The sequence below is a fragment of the Sardina pilchardus genome, chromosome 9, assembly GCF_963854185.1.
Source record: "Sardina pilchardus chromosome 9, fSarPil1.1, whole genome shotgun sequence".
Lineage (NCBI taxonomy): Eukaryota > Metazoa > Chordata > Actinopteri > Clupeiformes > Clupeidae > Sardina > Sardina pilchardus.
The window spans coordinates 30,936,270-30,958,108 of NC_085002.1; the positions used below are offsets into that span (position 1 = coordinate 30,936,270).

Sequence of the window (21,839 nt, forward strand, 5' to 3'; positions counted from 1 at the left end):
GGCTGGTGGATTTCACCAGTTCGTCTGTCTCTGGCTGGTAAATATTCACATTTCAAAAAGTTAATTTTGACTCCTGCCCGGAAGTTCAGGCAGGGTTCGCCCAGCCTAGGGTTAAGGATCTTCTACCACCCTGCCCTGCTCCTGGAATCTCTTGCGATTTGCTCTTGAGACTGCAGTGGGAGACAAAGCAATCTTTCTGGCAATGGAAAGTATTGGTGTGCCATTCTAGAGGAGTTGGACTACCTGTGCAACCTCTGTAGGCTCCAGATACTGGCTTTTGCTACCTGTACTAACCCTGACCCTATCCAAATGCAAAACTGGTGAAAAATTAGTCAAGAAGGATAAAGATGGGAAAATGACCAGTTATGACCACCTGTAAAGCCATTCCTGTTTTGGGGTCATCTCACAGTTGGCCCTCTAATACACTCATGTTTATTGTAGGAAATACACATTTCAAGTGGTTTTCCTTCAACATATTTATTCACATACTTTTAGGTATAAAACAGGGACAGCAAAAGTATGTGTAAGGACAGTGTGACAATCCCTTTAGCTTATGACAAAATATAGAAAATCAATGGAAACAGATCATCAAAGGTGAGTGCTCATAAACAAATGAGCTATGTCAAATGTGTGTGGAGAGAGATGTCACATTTTTTTCCTGTGATGGTTAAGTAATATACAGTTTAAAGTGCATCATATAAAATTCCTAAAGTAAATGAGAATTTGTTCATCATCACAACCCTGGAAAATAAGAAGACACATTGTTTTTGTAAACCACTGAGTAGATTAAAACATGACTATAAAAAAAACTGTACAGAGTCTGCATTTATAATACAAAAAATAATAAAACACTTCAAATTAGATATCATACACAATACTTAATCAGAACTTCCACAAACATTGCTTATGTCCAAAAATCCACTTTGGAATAAAATATAATACTGATTTAATAGAAATTCCCTGTCTCTCTCATGCGCACACACACACACACACACACACACACACACACACACACACACATACACATAAAGAGTACACATCTCAGCATCATTACTATATTATACTGATTCTGATCATTTGTTTACCTAGAAAGCAGAGAAGAAGAAAATAAAACGGTGCAAGAAGCCAAAGACAACAATGACAAAAAATGACCCTGGTGGACTCTGTGCAAATTCCAATCTTTTGTGATACAAATGGTATCAAGGAAAGAGGTGAGAGTGAGAATAGTCTTTTGTACAGATGTGGTGATGGGGATGCTTGAGGAAAGGTACTGTAGGACACTGATATGTGTGGAATCTGCTCAAGTAAACAAACAACTGTATGTTTTCAAGAACATGCATCTGCTTAAAAAAAGTTCTTTTTTAGGATACTTTTTTAGGGTATAGAATCTCCAACACAGTCCACCTTGCACATGGATCCCTCAGTGTTCTGCAGAAATAGTTCTGTAGCAATCAGCTCAGCCAGTCAGTTCCACAGGCAGCTCCCTGCTGCACAGCGCCTCCCACTGACGAGCCAGCAATGAGATCAGCCTCTCTCGGCTGTCTGGCGCTGGCACAAACACACACCACTGAACCTCTCCATCATCTGGTCCTGCAGCTATCGTTGTCCTTACTGCTCCCTCTGCAGCAGGCTGCTCAGAGAAGTGGTCCATGGTGAGGTGGCACAGCAGGTCAGGCCCTGCAGGCACATCATCGAACACCAGCGTGAGTGCCTGGGGGTAAGTCTGGTATCCCATAAGCACACGATCCAAGTCACGAATGCGCCGTGCATCAGCCAACCGGTATCGTTCACGTTGTGGTGGCTCCTTGGCAAAGTGAGGCAGTGGGTAACTGATGTGGTCTTCCTCCAGCAAGAAAATATCAGTGGCAGTCAAGATTAGCGTCTTAGGCAACAGGAGAGGCTGGGGGGGCTGTGAGGGTCCTTGGAGCTGAACCTCAAATACCAATAGGTACAGTAGAATGTGAAAGGAACGAGGGGGCGAACCCTGTGGACCTTTCCGTTCTGCCACAACAAAGGTCAGGTCACCGATCTCCTCCTCACTGGGATAAACAAATTTAACCTTACTGGAGTGGACCAGTTCATAGTTTTCCATTTTACCTGTAAGACATAATAGCACAGTCAATTCTGTCCATTACACTACACTGTACAACAGCACAGCCGTAAAAGATTGGAAATAAAGAAATTAACTGCCCTGATAGGGTATTTGGCTGTGAAAATGGTAGGAATAGAGCGTTCAGTCTGAAAGAGTGCACTTACGACAGTATACTTTGAATAATTTATCCAAGAACAATGACATTAGATGCTTTCACACTGCACAGCAAGCCGGCAACTAGCTGTCTTTTTTGAGACTCAGCCCGAGCTTTCAAACTGGAGGCGGCATATTGGCGGCGTGTTTTACGCCGGGAATCTTCCTCCTCTGGGGGTACACTTATTTAGTGGTGGTTCGATACCCATGTGGAGTTATAAGTACTTTATTTAGGTATACATTTTTTTGGTGACATATTCATCATCCAGTGCATGGAGCCTACTACAACCAATTTTGACATTTAAAGATGTCATGCGTATTTGTATTTGTTCATCTCCAGTTTATATTAGAAAGTTGACAAGTCAAGGTGCCACATCTGTCGAAGAAACGTCATGAATCGTGGAACGTCCTCAACAAAGCCAGTTAACACAGGAGCCAGTTGCAATGTAACATCGGCTCCACACTGCAGTGTGAATGCAAGCTGTGAGATGGACGAAGCTGAAGATGATGCAAGTTGTGCGACCCACAGCCGGGATATTTAACATCAGCAAAAAGCCGAGCACAGCTGTCAGATCACTTAACCATCTAGCTTCCACACTGTGATCAACAAACATCTCCGTCTCCGCTGTTGTTGTAGCTTCAATAGCTGTTTAGCCTCCGAATCATACATGTCAACATTTAGCTTTCAAAAAACGGGAGACTTTTTCGTCGTTGCTACCTTACCAAAAGCCTACACAGCCTATGGCAGTTTTGTGTCCAACTGCTGCATGCAGTCTATTTCCTAAACTCCAAAGGAGCTGTCAGATTTTGTTGTTTCGAAAGTGTCACGAGGCTAAATATTCTTCCGACGCCTATGTTGTACGTCACTGTTCAACTTCATGCCCAGTGCTTACATGTTTACACCTTACCGCCAATGTGCCGGCTTTCAGTGTGAAAAAGGGCTACTAATTATACACATGATATCTAAATGAGCTACACTACCATTCAAAAGTTTGGAGTCACTTAGAAATTTCCATTCCACTCCAAGACAGAATACCAGCAGAGATCAGTTGCACTGATTTTTTTTTTTTTTTTAAATAAGGGCAGCAGTGTTCAGATTACATCATGTGCTTACATACAGTAATGGGCAACGGGTTCTCTAGTGTTTTCTCAGTTAGTCAGTTTTAAAGGTATACTATGCAGGATTGGCGATTTCATCGCCGGTTTCGCTTTCACTTTTAATTTTTCGCTCGTTTTATGCTTGCATATTTCTCTGGAGAGCTTCCCCTACAGCTCTAGCATGTATATTTTACAAAACTCCTCAATCGGTCAGTCTGCCGTGCCTTTTCATGAGACTTTACATGACACTTCCTGGAGTAGAGCATGGGTGCGTGCCCGAGGATTCCTAAAGTTGCAAGTGTGGTTCTACGGCTATAGACCACTAGGGCGGCCGAAAAAAACATTGTTTGACCGGTATTGACTCATTTAATCATATATAACAGTATGAAACGAATTGATTAACTGAAAAACGTTGCATAGTATACCTTTAAAATTATATCAGATTAGTAAACCGTATGTACCTTTGGAACATTGGGTGAATGCCGGTTAATAATGGGCATCTGTATACTTATGTATTGCATTTAAGATCAGCCATTTCATCAGCCAGCCAACAGTCATTTACTCCACTAAAGGATGTGACTCCAAACCTTTGAAAGGTAGTTCTGTAGGCTTTAAGTTGTCTTAAGCCAAGCCACACAGCACCCTTTTGGTGATTTGCACTATGTTTAATAAAGCGGTCACATGTGGTGCAACGTGGTATTACAAGAGAACTGGGGACAGCGCTGGGACTTGCATGTTAAATTCAGTGGATTTATGGACAACACAAAGCATAGATGTTTTTCTGCTAACATATTGTAACGGTTCTCACTTCACATTCTGTTGCTATTTCTAGGTCATTTTTGGACGTTTGATATATAAAAACTCCACATAGCACGATTTGACTTAATTTTATTTAACTGTACCTGTGCTTTTGTTGCCGAATTGTGCATAGAAATCCTGCTCAGAAGGCTCAGGAGAGGGCACCTTCTCCAACAGTGAGAGAACGGTCATGAGCTGCTGCAGGAAACGGTGGGTCCCGTAGCTGTCCCTGCTCAGACAGCTGATGATGTCGTCTGCTGACTGACCTGTTCAACCACAAAAAAAAAAGAAAAATAAAGAAACCGGTCACACAACACATTAAGCAACCATAATAGTAACATAAGCATAATAGATGCTACATAAACAACCGATCACCTTTATTCTGATTATCTCTAATTAAGTGGTGATACCTTAGTCTGACACCACACAAAAAGCTACTACCAATGCAATGCTATGTGGAGTTTGGTCTAAAAATAGTGATCTCTATCTATCCATCAATTTCACTCATTCATTCTCCAAAGATATTTGATGGTTGTTGCCCCCTGGCACCTGAGGTCTAATACTACTGGTGTATCTCATCAGTATATGTTAAGTTACTGAACTTACAAGGTTTAATATTCAAATGTCAATAGCTGCCTCTAAATTATAGCCTGATTAGTATGCAGATCTTCTCATTTGTGATTGAGAGTGAGTCTAGAAAAGGTTAATTGACTTACAAATTCCAGCAGGGCTGGGCGATATTTTTAGTCTATTTCAAGATACACATCTCAATATTTTGAAATGTACTCTAAAATAACTCATGAATTCTCACTTCATGAGATGTGATGTTTTAATCATACCAGTATAACGCAGTAGGCTAGGCTAAATCATACCAGTCCAATCCCTTCAAATAAGATCTGCATTAAAACATTCTTGGTTATTCATATCACAGGTGGCTTCTATTTTATATCTGCAGGTCATGTAATATTTGCATGTAAAAGCAGGGGTGAAAGTTTTGCATTTTTACCATTGGCTTACTATGAACATCTCTCACAAGGAAAGTGTGCATGCAAAAAATTCAACACACCCAAGTAGGGTACATCAATTGATTTATCTGCCTATTCGCAGAGCATTCATCAGGGACTGGTATTTGGCTCGATCATTCTCTCTTCTTTCTCTGCCTTCTTTGAAACGCCCCTCAGCCTGTCCACTCTTCAGGATAAACTGTTAACTCACTTCTTTTAGCATTGCTTCATGGCTTTAGTTAACTTTCCAAATAAATGAAGTTTGTTTCAATCTGTCTCTGATATGTCTCCATATGAATGATGATGGCTTACATCGAATAGAAGGTAAGGTACAACCTAGCTGAACAACACTAGTCTATGCTACCCACAGACAGTAGTGGTTGAACTGAAAGTTGACGTCTTCTTGTCTACACCTAGACATCACTTCTAAATAGACTGTTCAGGATTGGTGTGCGTGTGATGTGAGTGTGTGATGTGCGTTACTGAGAAGGAAGGAGAGAGGACAAATGGGGAGAGATAGGGACATGAAACGCCAAAGCAAGTGTTGGCACTTAAAAATCATGCCCGTGAAATACTCGATATTTGCGATATAATTTACCTTACGTACAGCCAACTGTGATATATCGAGTATGTTCGGTATATCGGCCACCTCTATTCCCAGGCTATCAAAATTATTCACTGTGTGTTTCATTTTTCAGGATTCCCACCGCTATTCACTGACTGAGCCTTTCCATAACTTTTCAAAGACATTTCACGGTCTCGAAGTAGAAAACAGCTGATTTTACACCACAGGTTGGGAGTAACTCCTTTTGTCTTGTGTTGTATTTTACACAACTGTTGTAAATACCACTCATGACTTGCACCTTTCACAGTCATTTACACATGTGAATTAGTTTACAAACCGGTTAAGATCATCTCTGAGGAGGATGTGACAATGTAACATTACACGATTTGATACTAGTAAGCTATTGTACAATTGCGGTGAAACAGTTCGTGGTTCCTCTGGTAAGGGGAGAGTGAGTTCTCCGTAGATAGAAAGGAAACGGCTGGGAAGCCATTCTCCATATTACAATTTAGCTTCCCATGAAAATGACTTAAAAGCATTATGTTTAAGATAGACATCTACATAGGATGCCTGCCTTTAAACAATGAGACTGGATAAAATATTTTTGTAAGAATGCGATCAAATTCTATGTCATGATGTAGACCTATGCCATCTTCTCTTGATTACATTACATTTCAATTACAATTTCATGACTTTCAATGGATTTCCTGAATTGCATCTTCATCTTCAAACCTGAAAAATTAGATTTTACAATTCCATAACTTTCCCAGGACTTCCATGACCATGGGAATCCTGGTTTGTGTTTCTTCAAATATTTTCCATGCAAACATGAATGGTTTACATGTGAACTTTCTGAAGAGGTAGCTAATAATGTGCAGTTGTCCATATAAAAGCACCATTAATCAAGTGACTTACCCACCACTCTGAAGTACTGGTCAAATAGGCCCACATTAACGCTGTGCAGATCATTGAGCTTCATGGCAAAGCAGTAAGAGATGATGAAATCTGTTTCTGCAATCTCAGAAGGTTGCCAGCTCCATATGTCTGGAGACGACAAACCGCCACATAAATGAACAGTGAGATAGACTTGAGGAAAAGCTATAGGAGAAGTATTTACATCTCAACATTTTTAAGCATAGCCGCATATGCTGGCATGACAAAGTGGCATTAAAAAAGTGATTTTATACTAGATTCCTGCAAACAAACAACTGTCTTTGTATGGTATGCTGCACAACAACTGTATCTTACGTGCTTGGTCACTTAGAGTGGAGGCCGCATCATCAAGTATGAAATAGAGGGCTTTGGTAGATAACATGATACACGCAGTCATCTCCATCTCAGGGGACTTGTAAAACAGCACGGACGACCAAATAATGTGCTTCATCTCCTCATTCTCTACCTAAATGGGAATAATCTGGTCAGCTTCATCTGCCATAAAATCAATGATCAACTTTCAGCATTCAGCATGGGATTAAAAGATACAAAAAAGGCTAATGTTAGTGACTATTAAGAAGCAAAGTGGTTGTCTCCTTTCATTTACATCACAACAGGCATATTAATTAACCACCCACTATTTGGATAAAACCACTTGTCAGTCAAATGAGTGATGGAAAAAGGCTGTTGACTTGAGTTTTAGGTGTTACCTCAGCAATACTGCTATGGAAGAATTCAACCAACTCATCTCCCCTCAAACTGGAGAGGTAGTGGAGAGAGGGGGACAGGTTCAGGTGCGGTGGACACTGATTCTCCTCAGAGAGTTTCTGTATGAGTGGCTCAGAGGGGTAGTGCACTGAGAGGGCCAGAAGAGGCTTGTGTATTCCTTGAACACCACTGAGGAAGAAGACAAAGAGTGAGTAACATGTCTAGAGCAACACTGTGATCAAATTATGTTGTATCTTTGACTTCGAACATCTTTGTGCATCTTACATTTAGGTCTGTCAGCAGTGTCTTTTGCTCACCTGCTCCTGTACCCTTTTTGGGAGACTTTGGTGGGTGGTGAATGATGGCCAGACCTCCTGTGGCAGTAGCTCTTGCTCTGGAGGAAAGCCAGAGTCTTAATGTCCTTCAAACCAGTACGGTACTGGCTCAACTGCCGCAGGAACAAGAATTTGTCATGGGGAAGGATGAAGACTGTTGTGAGCTGCTGGGAGCCAGCCATAAGCTTCAAAATGTGTCCGTCATGGAAGTGGTGCACCGCTAGCGAGTTGTGGCCAGGGCAGCCTTGTCTGGGACTCAGCAGCACTGCGGCCAAGGGCACCCTGGTAAGCCGTGAGCAGAGACGTGTACCCTGACCATCAGGCCCATCATGCTCGACCAGAGACAAGAAGTCCACCTTCAGCACACATAGATGACGGGGTGTGAGGAAGAGGATGCAAGGAACTGAGGCTAAGCCCTCTGCCACTCCATCAGTAGTCTCCACAGACTTTGACGGACACCAGCGTGAGAGAATGTCAGCATGGGGTCGTGGCTGGCTCTCCGGGCCATGGGGGTCCAGCAGGTGAGCGGCATGACCTACCTTAACTGCCCCGTCACTTTCCTCCCATTCCCAGGAGTGGAGGTGCTGCCAGAGAAGCTGGGTCACAGATGCAGGGCTGCTGGGTGCATTCTGCTCTAGCTTTGCCTGGCTCTTGAGCTGAGCACCCATCTGCATGTGTACCTCCTTTAAGCCCCCGCTATCTGCAAAGAAGTGCCAGCGGGTGGAGTTCGAGCTCAACCTGAGTGAAAGGCAGGTATCAGGCACACAGAACCACAGCGCATCCACATTTGAGTATGGCACAACCATTTCCACCTCAAGGCCCTCCAGCAAATCAGTCACAGTGGCTGGCTGCTCAGCACGGCGGATGCATAAAACAGTCAATAGACGCTCTGTCAGAACAAGACAACAGGCTAGTTGACTCACACCCTTTCCCACCCGTATGCAGTGTGCCCACAACATTTTAGTGATGTGTTGGTTAGTCTCTTTATCCACAGCCCCCTGTTCCTCAGCCTGCTCAGCCTGTAATGGAGAAGAAGGGGAGGATGACGGAGCAGAACCATCCTCACTGCAGTCTGGTCCCATCTCAAAGTAGCCATCTCCTGAGTGCTGCCCTGCTCCCAGGTTAGTGGGTTCAGAATGTAGGTCTTCTCCAGGGACAGCGGAGTCTGGGTCATTCTCCTGTGCCACCTTGCTGATGAGAGCAGACAACTGCTCATTGAACTCTGGGATAGCGGTTGTGTAGGACAGGAGCCAGCAAGGCAACACAGGAGTCTGCTGTCTGTCTGTCCACAGGTTGAGGTCTTCAGCACAGCAGCAGCAGCTGATAAGGGAATGGAAGCATTAGAATCAAACAACTCCTTACAGTTTATAAACTACACCACAACTGCAGTTAAAACTATCCACTTTGTGTGAACAAAATATTCTTTGAAAAGTCATCAGTGATATTGAGGGATCCTATAAGATATTACTTTACACAGATCAACATAATCATCTTCAATAAAGAGCATCACATTGTAATCTCTAATCTAAGGAGGAGGAATTTAACAACTTAGACACAGTCCATGATTCTGATTACCATTAAAAAGTCAGTGCTTTCTGAAATGTGGCAGAGTTACCCATGTCTGATATAAACCCTGAATTTAAGGTTCACTGAGCCATAATGACTTACTTTGAGTAAAGCAGCATTCACACCAAGAAGGATAGCGATAACTATAACCATAACGATAAAAGCGCCCATACTGGCCAATGATATGAAAAGTCTCTCGCCGTGTTAATGAATGTGATAGCTAAAATATTATGGGTTCTGATATCATAGTATAGCAGGAGGTGTGCAGAAATGCAAAATATATCTGTAAATACATCGGTAAAAGAAGCACATATTGGTTTTGCTGCTCTAGTCCCTGACCACTACCCCTCTCACACAGCCCAGCGCAGGACCAGAGAAAGTGAACTGAATCAGCGCAGCACAGCACGGGTAGAAAGTCCAGATACATGTCTGACCTCAACAATATAAAATGCTTCTGATGGCGGTTTGCCTGCATAGAATGATTCTGCGGATTTTGCAACATGTCAACCCACACAGCAGAAGCTATGCAGTGTCTTAAAATCACATAAAAAATAATGTGTAGTGTGTACTAACAACACACAACACACCAACCAACACAGGTATGCAGTGGTTATTCCAAATGATATAAACATGATGTGAAATAAACTGACACTTTGAGTAGCCAAGTCTACTTTTGACTGCCTTTTGACTTTGAATAAACAAGCAACAATTCCAAATTGAACAGAGCAAGTGGCACACAGAGCGTGATGTCACTTATAGGCTACCAGAGACTGTTTCTGAGTCGCGTCCCCCAAAACGGCTTATGTCATTTTGATACTGTACGAACGTCACATGCAGCCATTCCCGTTGTGCACGCGCCACTTAAAAAGGTGATTTCTCCTCTATTGGCATATCGTGACAGGAGAACCATGTCAACTTTAAATGCGGTTATCTTAGCGATAGTTTGTGTAATACCCTCGATATACATATCGTTGGAAAGCTTAGTTTATGGCCGTTCACGTGAGCACAATAACTGAATTCAATAAATTTTACCGAAACGACTGGTTCCGCTTTACAGGATCACATATATTCAACTATGATTTATAAAAAATAAACTCAATTGCAATTTTACAAGCTCAATTAAAACCTTATAATTAGGCTGGTTATTGAAATGGTCCTTTTGACTAAATGGCGCCCTCTTTGGCAACTCCAATTGAACTTCAATGACTGTGATATTTGACATCACAAGTAGGCTTTGTTCTAATTCGCCCATTTTTTAGTGGCTATTTTCTAAGTTCAAGATTTTCATATGAAGGAGGGCACAACCTCTCCTAATTCATCAAAACCAAGACAAAAATGATTTCCATTCTATGTCACCTTTAAACTTTGCTCATTGTAATGTATTATAAGGGTTCCCACTCTAAGTCAAATGCACAATTTCTTTACTTTTTGCTGACAAAAACCCTGCATTTCCATGACTTACTATAATGAATGGACATGGTACAATATACCGACCAATGATTTCAGACCAAGCGTGTACAGTAGCATACCACCCTCTACTGGCAAAAGACGGAAATGTTTGCCTTCCTCCATTTTAAGCAAGTTTGACAACAACACAATCAACAAATGGTGGAGAACTGGAGTTGAAATGGCACAGTGATGTATGCTTTAATTACAGAAAATACTTAATATATATGCCTGAATAAATAACTAACTAACGTACAATGAAATTATCCAATTATCCGTGTGACCTGTTCCCTTAAGCAGACTTGAAACGAACATACCTATTAGTGTTGTACTTCAACTGCTGTTCTGTCGACATTTCACAAGAAATAAAGGGGTCATGTAATTGGGTTGTAACCTGCAAGGGATTACATGAAACACACACTAGCAAATCCTGCACATGATGAATCAAATGAATTGCAGCACAGAGAAGAGTATTTACAAATGCATTGTATTTGTAAGTGAACTCCATGAGATTAAGAAAAATAAGATATTCTAAAAAATACCTTGGGTATTTTCTCAGAGGAGGTGTTCCAGCATGTTTTGGTAAGCACAGAATCCACAGGAGTCAATTTGTTTTTGTCAGCAATGGCTTCTTCTTTTATAACTATTTCTAAAAGAAAAAAAATACTGATCTGAACACCAAAAAAGAAAACTGACCAACAACATTCTAATGTAACCAAACATTCAGGTGCACATGCAAATGCTGTGCCACAGCTTCATTTGTTGTCTTTACAGACTATCAGCATTCCTGTAACTTAACTTCAAGTTAAGGCCCCCTTGTCTGACATCAGAAATGGTTGGTGGTAATGAAGAAACTGAACAGGCTTGGCCATCCCAAATTAATGATCTGGGAGCATGTGACACTGGGTTTTTTGGCATGCACTATGGTGATTATATGGACAATCAGGATTGATTTATTTGAATAAACTTTTATTTTGATTTCAAATTGTTTGGTGACTGTATAATGTCTGTGCTTTAATATTGTTTGCTCGTTTGATTGTCTTTAAGATCATTCGGAGGCTGGTTGGTTGGACTGGTAATTGGCCTTCATCTTAGGGTTGAAGGATTGATTGAAATCTCAACTAATGATATTAGCAAATCATGAAGGCTGCAGTTAATCATACAGCTTGTGACTACTTACGAGTATTCTGGGTTTACCAGAAGTGATGTACAAACAAGCAAACAAAAGTACTGTGCAAAACCTATTTTCAGGCAGTTGGTACCTTCTAGGACAACACAATGAACATGTAGCACCGCTGCACCTTAAAAAAGCACCACTGGCAACAGTGCGATGAATGTACAGCAAAAAAGGCTAGTTCAGCAATGTCAAAGAATGTATTACACTGTGAACACTAAACTGTAGCTTGACTTTCAAAAATGACAATCAAAATGCAGTAAAAATCTGAAAAAGAAAAACACACTTAGATATAGCCCTATATAATCCGAGCACAATGATGGAGGTCAGATAGTGAAAAGGATGATTGGACTCATAGTTGATGACAACTGACTATTGGAATGGCTGAACAGTTAAATAGTTGCATAGTTTAAAAGCAAATTGTTGCAGTGAGGACTTTTATTTAGAAACAGTTGTGGGAAGAGGAAACAGTTGGCGGGAGTCATAATTTATGACAACTGACAGTTGGAATTGCTGAATAGTGAAATAGTTGAGTAGTTTAAATACTTAAATTATTTATAATTGTGAATTATTGTAGTGAGGACTTTTATTTTGAAACAGTTGTGGACAGTGGAAACTGAACAGGATCTGTAATCATCAGAGAGCAAGATTGTATGCTTAAAGCCTGAGACAGAGTAGATAGTTTAAAAGTTGAATGTAGATAGTGTAATCTATCTATTAATGCAAGGAATGTCTGTCTGTGTGTCACTCTGTCTGTCTGCCTGTGTGTTCCACGCATAACTCTCGAACCACTCATCCGACTGACCTAAAATTTGGCACAGGTCTTGCTAATGGCATGCGTGAGTGCAGTGTCGTTTTTGGACAAAAAATGATATAATTAAATTAAGCAAAATACAATTCTACCGCTCTCTAACCACTCCCCTTCTCACTCTCACTTACTCCAGCATAGAAAAAAAGCCCATTTCGTTCACAAACTCACGTGTTGCCATTCATGGAAATTACGATGTCTCACTTAAACAATGGACCGTTTCAAGATCGTTTATCTTGGATAAACGTGCCGAGTCCGACACACGTGCACCCATGTTGGTAAGCAGGCTGTTAAAGTAACGTAACGTTGCATAGGGTACTCTACATCAACAACCGCGGTTGCCTCCCGCCCTAGCGGTTCTGTTGCCTGATCTTGCAACAATATGCCGACACACACACGTCGGTAGCATTCTGTTAAAATGTGCATTTAAAACAGACGCTCTTGACTGTATACAGACCAGCACCTTCCCATCTCCATTAATGGCCAGGTAGTGGAGTGGGTACCCTCCTTCCGTTTTTTAGGCACCACTATCCATCAGTCCCCATCATGGAACCCGAACACCAGTCTCATCATTTCCAAAGCCCATCAGAGATTACACTTCCTCCGTCAGCTGTCAGTTTGGGGTCAGTCAAGCAGGCATGATCCACTTCTATCGGGCTACCATTGAGAGTGTACTCTCCTTCGCCATCTTGGTCTGGTATGGTAGTGCCACCAGCCAGGACAAACAACGGCTTGAGAGGGTAGTGCGCAGGGCCTCAAAAATCATTGGCTGTAGTCTGCCTACCATAGCCTCACATTACATCACCAGAATTTCCAGGAAAGCCAAAAACATCATCTCTGACCTCTCCCACCCAGCACACCATCTATTCACACCCCTACCATCAGGGAGAAGGTTCAGGAGCATCACATGCAAAACATCACGCTTCAGGGATAGTACCTATCCACAAGCTATTCGCCACCTGAACATGCACTAAGCACTTATGGGTTACATACCAGGCTACCTCTCTTTGAACTTGTACAACTGTACTGAACTGCTGCTTTCTGTGATCCTTGCACTTTTTTGCACTTTTTCTTGTATATTAAGTGTTGCTACCTCTGTGCTATTGTGCTGTCATTAAGTGTCTTATATGTGAGCATACCAAAACACATTCCTATCAATTGTATTTCATACTGTTGAAATGGCTGTAATAAACTTGAACTTGAACTTGAACTATCTGGACATCGGCTATGGGCATAACATTTATTCAAACATCACTTCCGAGTTAATAGCACTGGCGTGGCCATGGTCATGCGGTTAGCTTTATCATTTCCCAACAACAGCAAAAACGCACGGGTATGTAATGTGTCTAATATTGCCATTAGCTGCAACTCAAACGCCTTTCCCCTTCACTTTTTTACTTTGCAAAGTGAGTAAAAAGCTCTACTAACTGCACGGGCCTGATTCTACATCATCGCAAATCTAACATGATCTACCTGCACCAACGTACTTGGGCAACAAGTTTCTTGGAAAACATTGTTTGTACGGGCACTGCACTAGTTAATATTGATAGACAGAACGTTTAATGGATGTAGACAGACAGATTGTTTAATGGATGCTGATAAATACTTTAATGGGTGGATGAGTGAATAGTTTGAAGAAGATGAATGGATAGAAAGTTGGATGGAATGTGCCGTATATCCTTGTAGAATGGAGAGACAGAGAGAGCTGGCCTAGTTGAGCAGAAAGGGGTTGATAGGCTACAAGTGCAATCAGTTTAACTGGCACTTTGATGGGGCCTAGTTGAGCAGCTGGCTGTTGATACAGGTGCAAATCAGATTAATTGGCCCATTGTGATGTCAGAGTGCCAATGTTAAATCTATGGGGACATTTTGAGTAGGTTTTTATTAATAGTAAATTACAAAAGTTACAAAGATGAAAAATACATTCCACAGGTGTCCTTAGTAAGACCTACATAACACAGTTTGATAGAAGTTTCTACGTTAAATGGTTGAAGCTGCATTAAACGCGTTAGAAGAAGAAGAGTAAGAAGCCTAGAAAGAACAGTACATTTGTGACCCTCCACACAGAATCAGTCACATTGTTCAAATTTTCAAAATTACAGTTATTAAGTTTTCACAAAAGGGCATCAACCTTCAAAACGATACCTATATCTAATGAATTGAACGTCATATTACTGAAATATAAACATTCAAAGGAGTTGAGTTCATCTTGTCATGCCAAGAGAGAAACGGAGAAATCTGCCTCTGAAGTTGACTGTCGGCTCAACACTCACGAAAGCTTTGTAAGGTCGCAGCTACTTTAAGATTTATGGTACTTACTTGTATTTACAACGTCACAGCACACGGATAGCTTGGTGGTAGTCAATGAGTGCATTTACCGTAAATATTAGAGTAGGGCGGCAAAAACGAGATGCCTCTAACATTCTGCTGGAGTTACATTTCTCACGATTTTAGCACAAGTAACATAAATGGTTATTTTTCTCGGAAACGCCTGTTGCGACAAGCGACTGGTTTTGCTGTGGAGAGTCACATTTTCATGCACTGTAATTTGTTCAGGTTCCACAATAGGATGTGGAAAGGAAGCTGCTTGGAGGGAGGGAGACACAAGCGCTGTTTCTCAAGGATCGGTCCTTCAGAGCCACTTTTTCAAGGACCTTACGTCATCGAATCTCATCAAGCACTGTTCCAAAGTCAATGATGCTTTCAAATTCTATCAAGTACTGAGTCCTTCCTTCTGAGAATTTTCAAGGATGCATCGATGGATCCTCGGCGTTCAGAAAACACCCATAATCCTTTGCGTATGGACGATTAGAAATTCTCTGGCGGTGTGATTTAATAAAAATAGAGAGAGGGACATGGAAAGAAGATGCAAAGACGCAGTAGCCTATTGCTTAAATGTAGGCTTAACATGATTTCTGATGTGTTAATGTCATCGTAACATTTGTTCAGGTATTTATATCAAATTATTGTGCATGTTCATAAATGCGCATGAATAGTTGTGCTTTGACAATATTACTCGTCATTCATTTATCTGTGAGTAACTTTGCCCAATGCGAAGTGGCTTAACAGACCATGCTACCGTAGTGTCAATGGTTCATTTACCATTGACACCATACATAATCATAAATACGGATTGTGATATGTGAAGACCAAGTCGAGTGTGAATACTGTGGGCTACTCAAAAAAGTTTGTTTATAGGAAAGTGCAGCTGAACAGTTAAGAAGATGCCGACAGTAGGCTACATCTTCCTCCTTCTGAACTGACTGCCGTTGGCACTCCTGTAAAGCAGCACAATTTCTACCGCGTCCACGGCTCAAATGAAGCGCGTAGCCGAAACCGTGCATGGTTGACATACACTTCTACACTTGCTAGGCTGTTCCATTGCGATGTGATCTGGACAGACGAGGAAGGTACTGGGACTGGTACTGCGTAGCCTTGTCTCTCTAGCACCCGACTCGCAAGAAAGCATTCTATCAAGGATGTGCTCTTGACTGAGAATTAGCTAAGAGATGAGAGAATGAGTCTCAAAGGGTGCATCCCATGCTCCATTTGCATGCGGCTTCTCTCCTCGGTCCTCGAGCCCGTGCCCAGAAGTTCAAAGGTCATCGAGAATGTCTAATTCGTCTAGAGAAGCTGAGAACGAGGAGAGAGGTGGAAGGGCTGATACACAAGGAAACACAAGAGCATCCTATGCATGTATTCCTGCAGGCGCCCTTTACCCATTACATCCCTTATCGAATGCCCACGAACACAAAGTGTTACACTTTTATAACACTGGCTGTAGGCTAATAGTTTAATGTGGGCTACACATGTCTGGTAGGCTGACGAAAGTGCACATGAAGCAATTTATAGAATGTCTTCGCAAGAAGTTCATAGAACATACAGTAGGTAACCAGCACTGCTGTCATCTTCTTTAAGAGCCTCTCCAAAGACCTATACTTCCCTCTTCCCAGAGGAGTGTCTCATTATTTTAAATTCTGTACCGCATCACTGGTGCCTGCTGCAACAATTAGCTTCAAAGATCATCAATGGAACTGGCTACACCAGACATGGCAGCCAGTTGTACGTTCGAAAAAAAAGTCTAAAACTATTTTTACGCTCCATGCTTCTGCTGCAGACCCGCTGTAGCTCGGGTGTGAGTCCTGTGTTTTTTGTGTGATTTTTTAAATACCCTATCTTTTGGAATCGTTCACTTTTTCGTGCACGTGGACTTTACTTGCCAATATATACAATTCATAAATATTAAAATTCTCCTGTTGCATTTATCTTTTGGACCTTGTTCTGGTTACATTCCCACAGGGCACAATCAAAAATATGCTTTCAGACAAGGGGCCAGCTGCTTCCACTATCAAAGTCACAATGGGAACACACACACTGATAAAATAATAATAACAATAGCAACAACAATACACTACACATCCAAAACAAATGAAATAAGGAAGTTCATCTAAGATGTAACTATTAGCTTGAAATATGACGTATGTTCTGTCAACACATAATGTAATTATGCAAGGGGATTCAGTCTGTAAAGCAAAGTGAACCTGAAAATACTCCCAGAACACATGTGGATTAATTGGATTACAACAAGCACAACATGCATATGTACAGTACATGCACGCGTGCGCACACACACACATACAGACTAGTACACACCTGTGTGTGTCAGGGATCACTGCTACACAATTATATTTTTTAAGGTTCTGCCTTTACTCCAGACCATTTACATCCAGATCTAATTTACATTACAAGATGTAACAGCAGACTGTTTCATGCTACTCTTTTTTTGGTCATAAGCACACCCACCTATCACTTACAAACTAATTTGCAGCTGGAAAACAAACAGCAGTGCGGTTGCCACAAATAAAGAAGCAGCTGCCACACAACTATGGTGTCATACTACTCTAAAATCAAATCAAAGCAAATGCATAGAAGAACTGTGACAGGAGTGTTTCTCTCTTCCCTTCACATCACCATGTACCACCTGAGGAGCTTCTGACAAAAATAAATGTTCAAAAAGAGAAAACTGCCTAACGTTGCTGTGACTTGTAAATGGAAGATCTGTCAACACTTAGCTGACTGTGCAGCAGTGCTGCCTGATTGAACAAGCCCAGTCTGTACTGAGTCCCACCCAGCAGCACGATACATACATGATTACCTTGGCTGGAGCTGGCTGAGTGGGTGATAGTGGGAGATTGAGGTGCAGGAAGAGCAGCAAGATTAGAGGAGGAAGAGGAAGGGTGTGACGGCAGGGGCGGGGCTCCACCACCGGCAGACTGCCTGGGGTCCTCACTGATCTGACAATGACAGTGGCAGCCTTTTCTTTAGGGACACAGCTTCACCCGCACGTAAAGCTTAGAATTCTTCACAATAAGTACACATTTTCAGAACAAACACCAAAGAGTTTCTGACGTGTCGTCAGTGAGGTTGCAAAGGTGAGAGGAATTTAATATCTAGAAATGGCCTCTATGGGAAATGCTGCCCAGTGCCGCTTTCAGGATAAAAAAAAAAATGTCATGTGCACATCTGGGGCCTCATTCATAAAGGCTGTTAAGTATAAAAAAAAAGTTGCGTAAATGGGGGTGAAATGTGCATTTACATCTTTCCTTGCAATGTCCTTTCACTCACGCGTAGAGCTTATGCAAAGTCAGACACACAAATCAGTGACAGCTGATGGGAAGATCACAAAATAAGGCTCATTCCCTAACAGATAAATCAACAAATATATCACAATATTTCAGAATTGTACTACCTCCGTGGGATGACCGTGCGATGTATATAACCAGGTGTGTGCCACGTGGCGTTCAGAATAGTATCAGAAAGTGTTTGCGAGCACACTGAATCTAATATTTGGGCGCATGGAATGTTTTAGGATGGAATCTACAGTGAGTTTTATAAATGAGGCCCCTAGACTGGTAGAAGGAAAAACTTTTTTTTTCTAGACCATAATTGTACTAACACAATGTAATTTTACTACTCTGCAATTTTTGTAATGAGCAGTATTATTAAGCAACTAAAAGGTAATGAGCATCAACACTTTGCCGTGAATCTTGAAAACGTGTAACATTTTGACATTACAACACCCAGTGGATGGCATGAGTTCCATTGGCTATTCAGAGTTGGTCTTCAAAAGGACCACAACATCTTTTCCCTCAATGGACCTTATGAACGGAAGGCTCTTTGGTCAGCTCATTTATTTCTGGTGGAGCCGGGTGTGTAACCGGGTGTGTAACTGCCGCTATTGTTAATGTAATTACAGTCTGCACAGACCCAGTTGGGTGTCACCTAGTGAACCAGCACATTAAAATGAGGAAGAATTTATGCAATATTAAAGTTGCAGAAAGAGTTGACCCAACATATAAGGAGTAGAATATAACAGAAGCTGCCCTTAAAATATAACGGACAGTCCACTGGAAATACATGAGCTGGCTAAAATGCCTTCCATGCATAAGGTCCATTATGGAGCTGTAATTTCAATATTTTACCTGCAATAGCAAATTTGCCCTAATGATTCCTCTACATATTCTTGATTTAACTAGGTTACAAAAAATCTGCTTTCCATTTCAAAATTGAATTGCACAATTCACTACGAGAGGAATGAATAGCAATGCAGTTTATGGCTTCATGCGTACCTATCACTTGACCACACAATGGCTGGACACAGACTGGAGTTTAATCTGTACAACTACAATTTAAATGCATTTACATTGATCTCCAGCTGATCATATATTATTTGGAAATCTGATGTCAATCTTTTCAGGACACAGATTCTATTCTTTATACATCCATAGCTGACCCCAGTACAATTAAAGAGGTGGGATATAGAGCTTTCAGACAAATCATTCATTAGAAATTAAGCAGATTATATGTTGATAAACTCACTTTGACTAAAGCTATACATTGCGCACTAAGCAGAAAAGAGCAACAACAAAAATGCTGCAATCACGACAAAACAGTGTTACAACAACCAGTACAACAAACCAAGGAGCAGCTCCCATGTACCCAGCCCCGTACCTTTTTATCGTTATTGGCCATTCTGTCTTTTGCTTCTTTGGCTTTTTGAATGGCTTTCAGGACCTCTACCGTGTCTAGTTCCTTTTCTGTGGTTGCCGTATGATCCAGACAAACCTTGTGCAAAAAGAAACCACAAAGAAAATTTATCTTCAGACTGCAAACCTAAAATGGGAAATGAAAATTGCAAAAACTCACAAATATCACAAAAAAATGTTTTTATGCTTGCATGAGGTGGTTTTCCAGATGTATCTAAATGGCACTATATTGCAAAACTGTAATGGAAATACTTTTTTTCACATTTAGGTGACACTAAGCACATTCAAACAGGTGGTACGTTTCACGTTTCAGTCTAACGACAGTATTTCAGAGTTGGTTCGAGATGAGAACATCAGTGCAAACATTTTTTTTTTTTTTAAATATATTTTTTTGGCCATTTTATGCCTTTATTGACAGAGACAGTGGAGAAAGACAGGAAGTGAATGGGAGAGAAAGCGGGGGCGGGATCCGGAAAGGACCACGCGGGAATCGAACCCGGGTCGCCGGCGTGCGGTTCAGGTGCCCCAGCCAGTTGCGCCACTGCTGGGGCCAATGCAAACATTTATAAATGTTAAATGTGGACCATTCCCTGCAAGAACTGTCACAAGTGGTTTTGCTTTCAACATTTTCCTCTCTTTACATTCTGACCACTTCCACTCAATTTAACTACCATGGTTTGGTTTCTGGTGGATGCAATTGAAGATAAACCAGATCCGTAGTCATATTCATCTAAAACGACTATCACACGAAGATAAAACCCATATTTAATCACATTGCATCACAATAGAAACAAAGACGATTCAAAATTGTGCCGGGAGCAAACATAACCGCCTCCTGGATCCAGACAGTGATCTGGATCACTCCCAAAATTAAAATCCTTTGGTCATTTCATCCCTTTCCTGAAAATGTAATCGAAATCCATCCATATCTTTTTGAGTTATCTTGCTAACAAACAGACAGACAGACAGACAGACAGACAGACAGACAGACAGACAGACAGACAGACAGACAAACAAACCCCGATGAAAACATAACCTCCTTGGCGGAGGTAATTACACATGAAGAGTCCTTAAAGGCTTTACCTCTGAGGCTCGGTCCCAGAACTGGGCTAGGACTTTTGTTCTGTAGTCAGGAATGATGCACATGGGGTTGTTGACCAAAGATAGCTTCTCCAAACAAGGGAGTGTGCCTATGGGCTTAATCTCATCAATCTGTGGGGGAAATGCAATCATTTAGTGCAAGATTTAACCTTCCAACTATACAGCAATACAAACACCACACAATCACTTGCAGTGATTTTCTCTTCTTATGGACTCAAATAGAATAATAGTCACACTGTGAACATTTTATTAGTGCCACACATTACGTATCAGTCAAAATAGAAATAAATAAATTATCACAGAGTACCTGTGCTAATTTGTTGCTGCTCAAGTCCAAGTTGACCAAGGAGTACAGTTTGGTGAGACCTGAAAGTGTTTCAAGCTGATTGCCAGCCAGATTGAGAGTTTTAATGTTGCCAAGCTTGGTGTGAACCCCTTCAAGAACTGCCAAATTGTTGTAGGATAGGTCCAGATGAATCAGGTTATACAAATGCTGCGGTAAAATGAAATACAAGAGAATACATATCAAGACTCAAAATAATTGAAATATATAAAAATGTCTCCAGGCAAACAAAAATTATATTACTCTAAACTACCATTCAAAATGTATAACACTATTATACTAGGAATACTGGAAATCATCTCAGACTGCCTAGGGTCTGCCACATCTCAGTTTCTTCTGAAGCTATTTTTTTGTGAACCAAAAGATACTGAACCCCACAAACATACCTGAAGATTTTCCACATGAGATAGTTCATTGTGACTAAGGTCTAAGAATTCTACTTGAGGGATTAATTTCTGAAAGAAACACAGAGAATTGATCAGGAGATTAAGGAGATAAGGAATAGATAAAATGATGAACACCGAGAAGAGGGGAGGGGAGATTTGAAGTGTATAACATGTTTACATTACACAGTGGTTAGGTACTGTGGACTCATTTTGTTTAAATTACCATACACGTAATAGATCATGTGAAAATTTTAAAATTTAATATTACCAGATGATTAAACAT

General features: G+C 41.2%; 1 protein-coding gene across 1 annotated transcript in view; it reads right to left on the minus strand.

Annotated features, from left to right (window-relative positions):
• Window positions 1–458: 458 nt before the first annotated feature.
• The window catches only part of nisch (nischarin), a 29,382-nt gene continuing 8,001 nt past the window's right edge, over window positions 459–21,839 (minus strand). Inside the window, exons 9-21 of the mRNA XM_062544707.1 lie at window positions 21,557–21,625; window positions 21,135–21,320; window positions 20,810–20,938; window positions 19,692–19,805; window positions 17,836–17,974; window positions 11,241–11,347; window positions 11,016–11,092; window positions 7,669–9,006; window positions 7,354–7,540; window positions 6,959–7,109; window positions 6,626–6,754; window positions 4,246–4,407; window positions 459–2,097 (exon numbers count right to left, since the gene is read on the minus strand). Of these exons, the coding sequence (XP_062400691.1) occupies window positions 1,457–2,097; window positions 4,246–4,407; window positions 6,626–6,754; window positions 6,959–7,109; window positions 7,354–7,540; window positions 7,669–9,006; window positions 11,016–11,092; window positions 11,241–11,347; window positions 17,836–17,974; window positions 19,692–19,805; window positions 20,810–20,938; window positions 21,135–21,320; window positions 21,557–21,625 (3,429 nt within the window). The 3' untranslated portion in view covers window positions 459–1,456. The remainder of the gene's footprint in view (window positions 2,098–4,245; window positions 4,408–6,625; window positions 6,755–6,958; window positions 7,110–7,353; window positions 7,541–7,668; window positions 9,007–11,015; window positions 11,093–11,240; window positions 11,348–17,835; window positions 17,975–19,691; window positions 19,806–20,809; window positions 20,939–21,134; window positions 21,321–21,556; window positions 21,626–21,839) is intronic.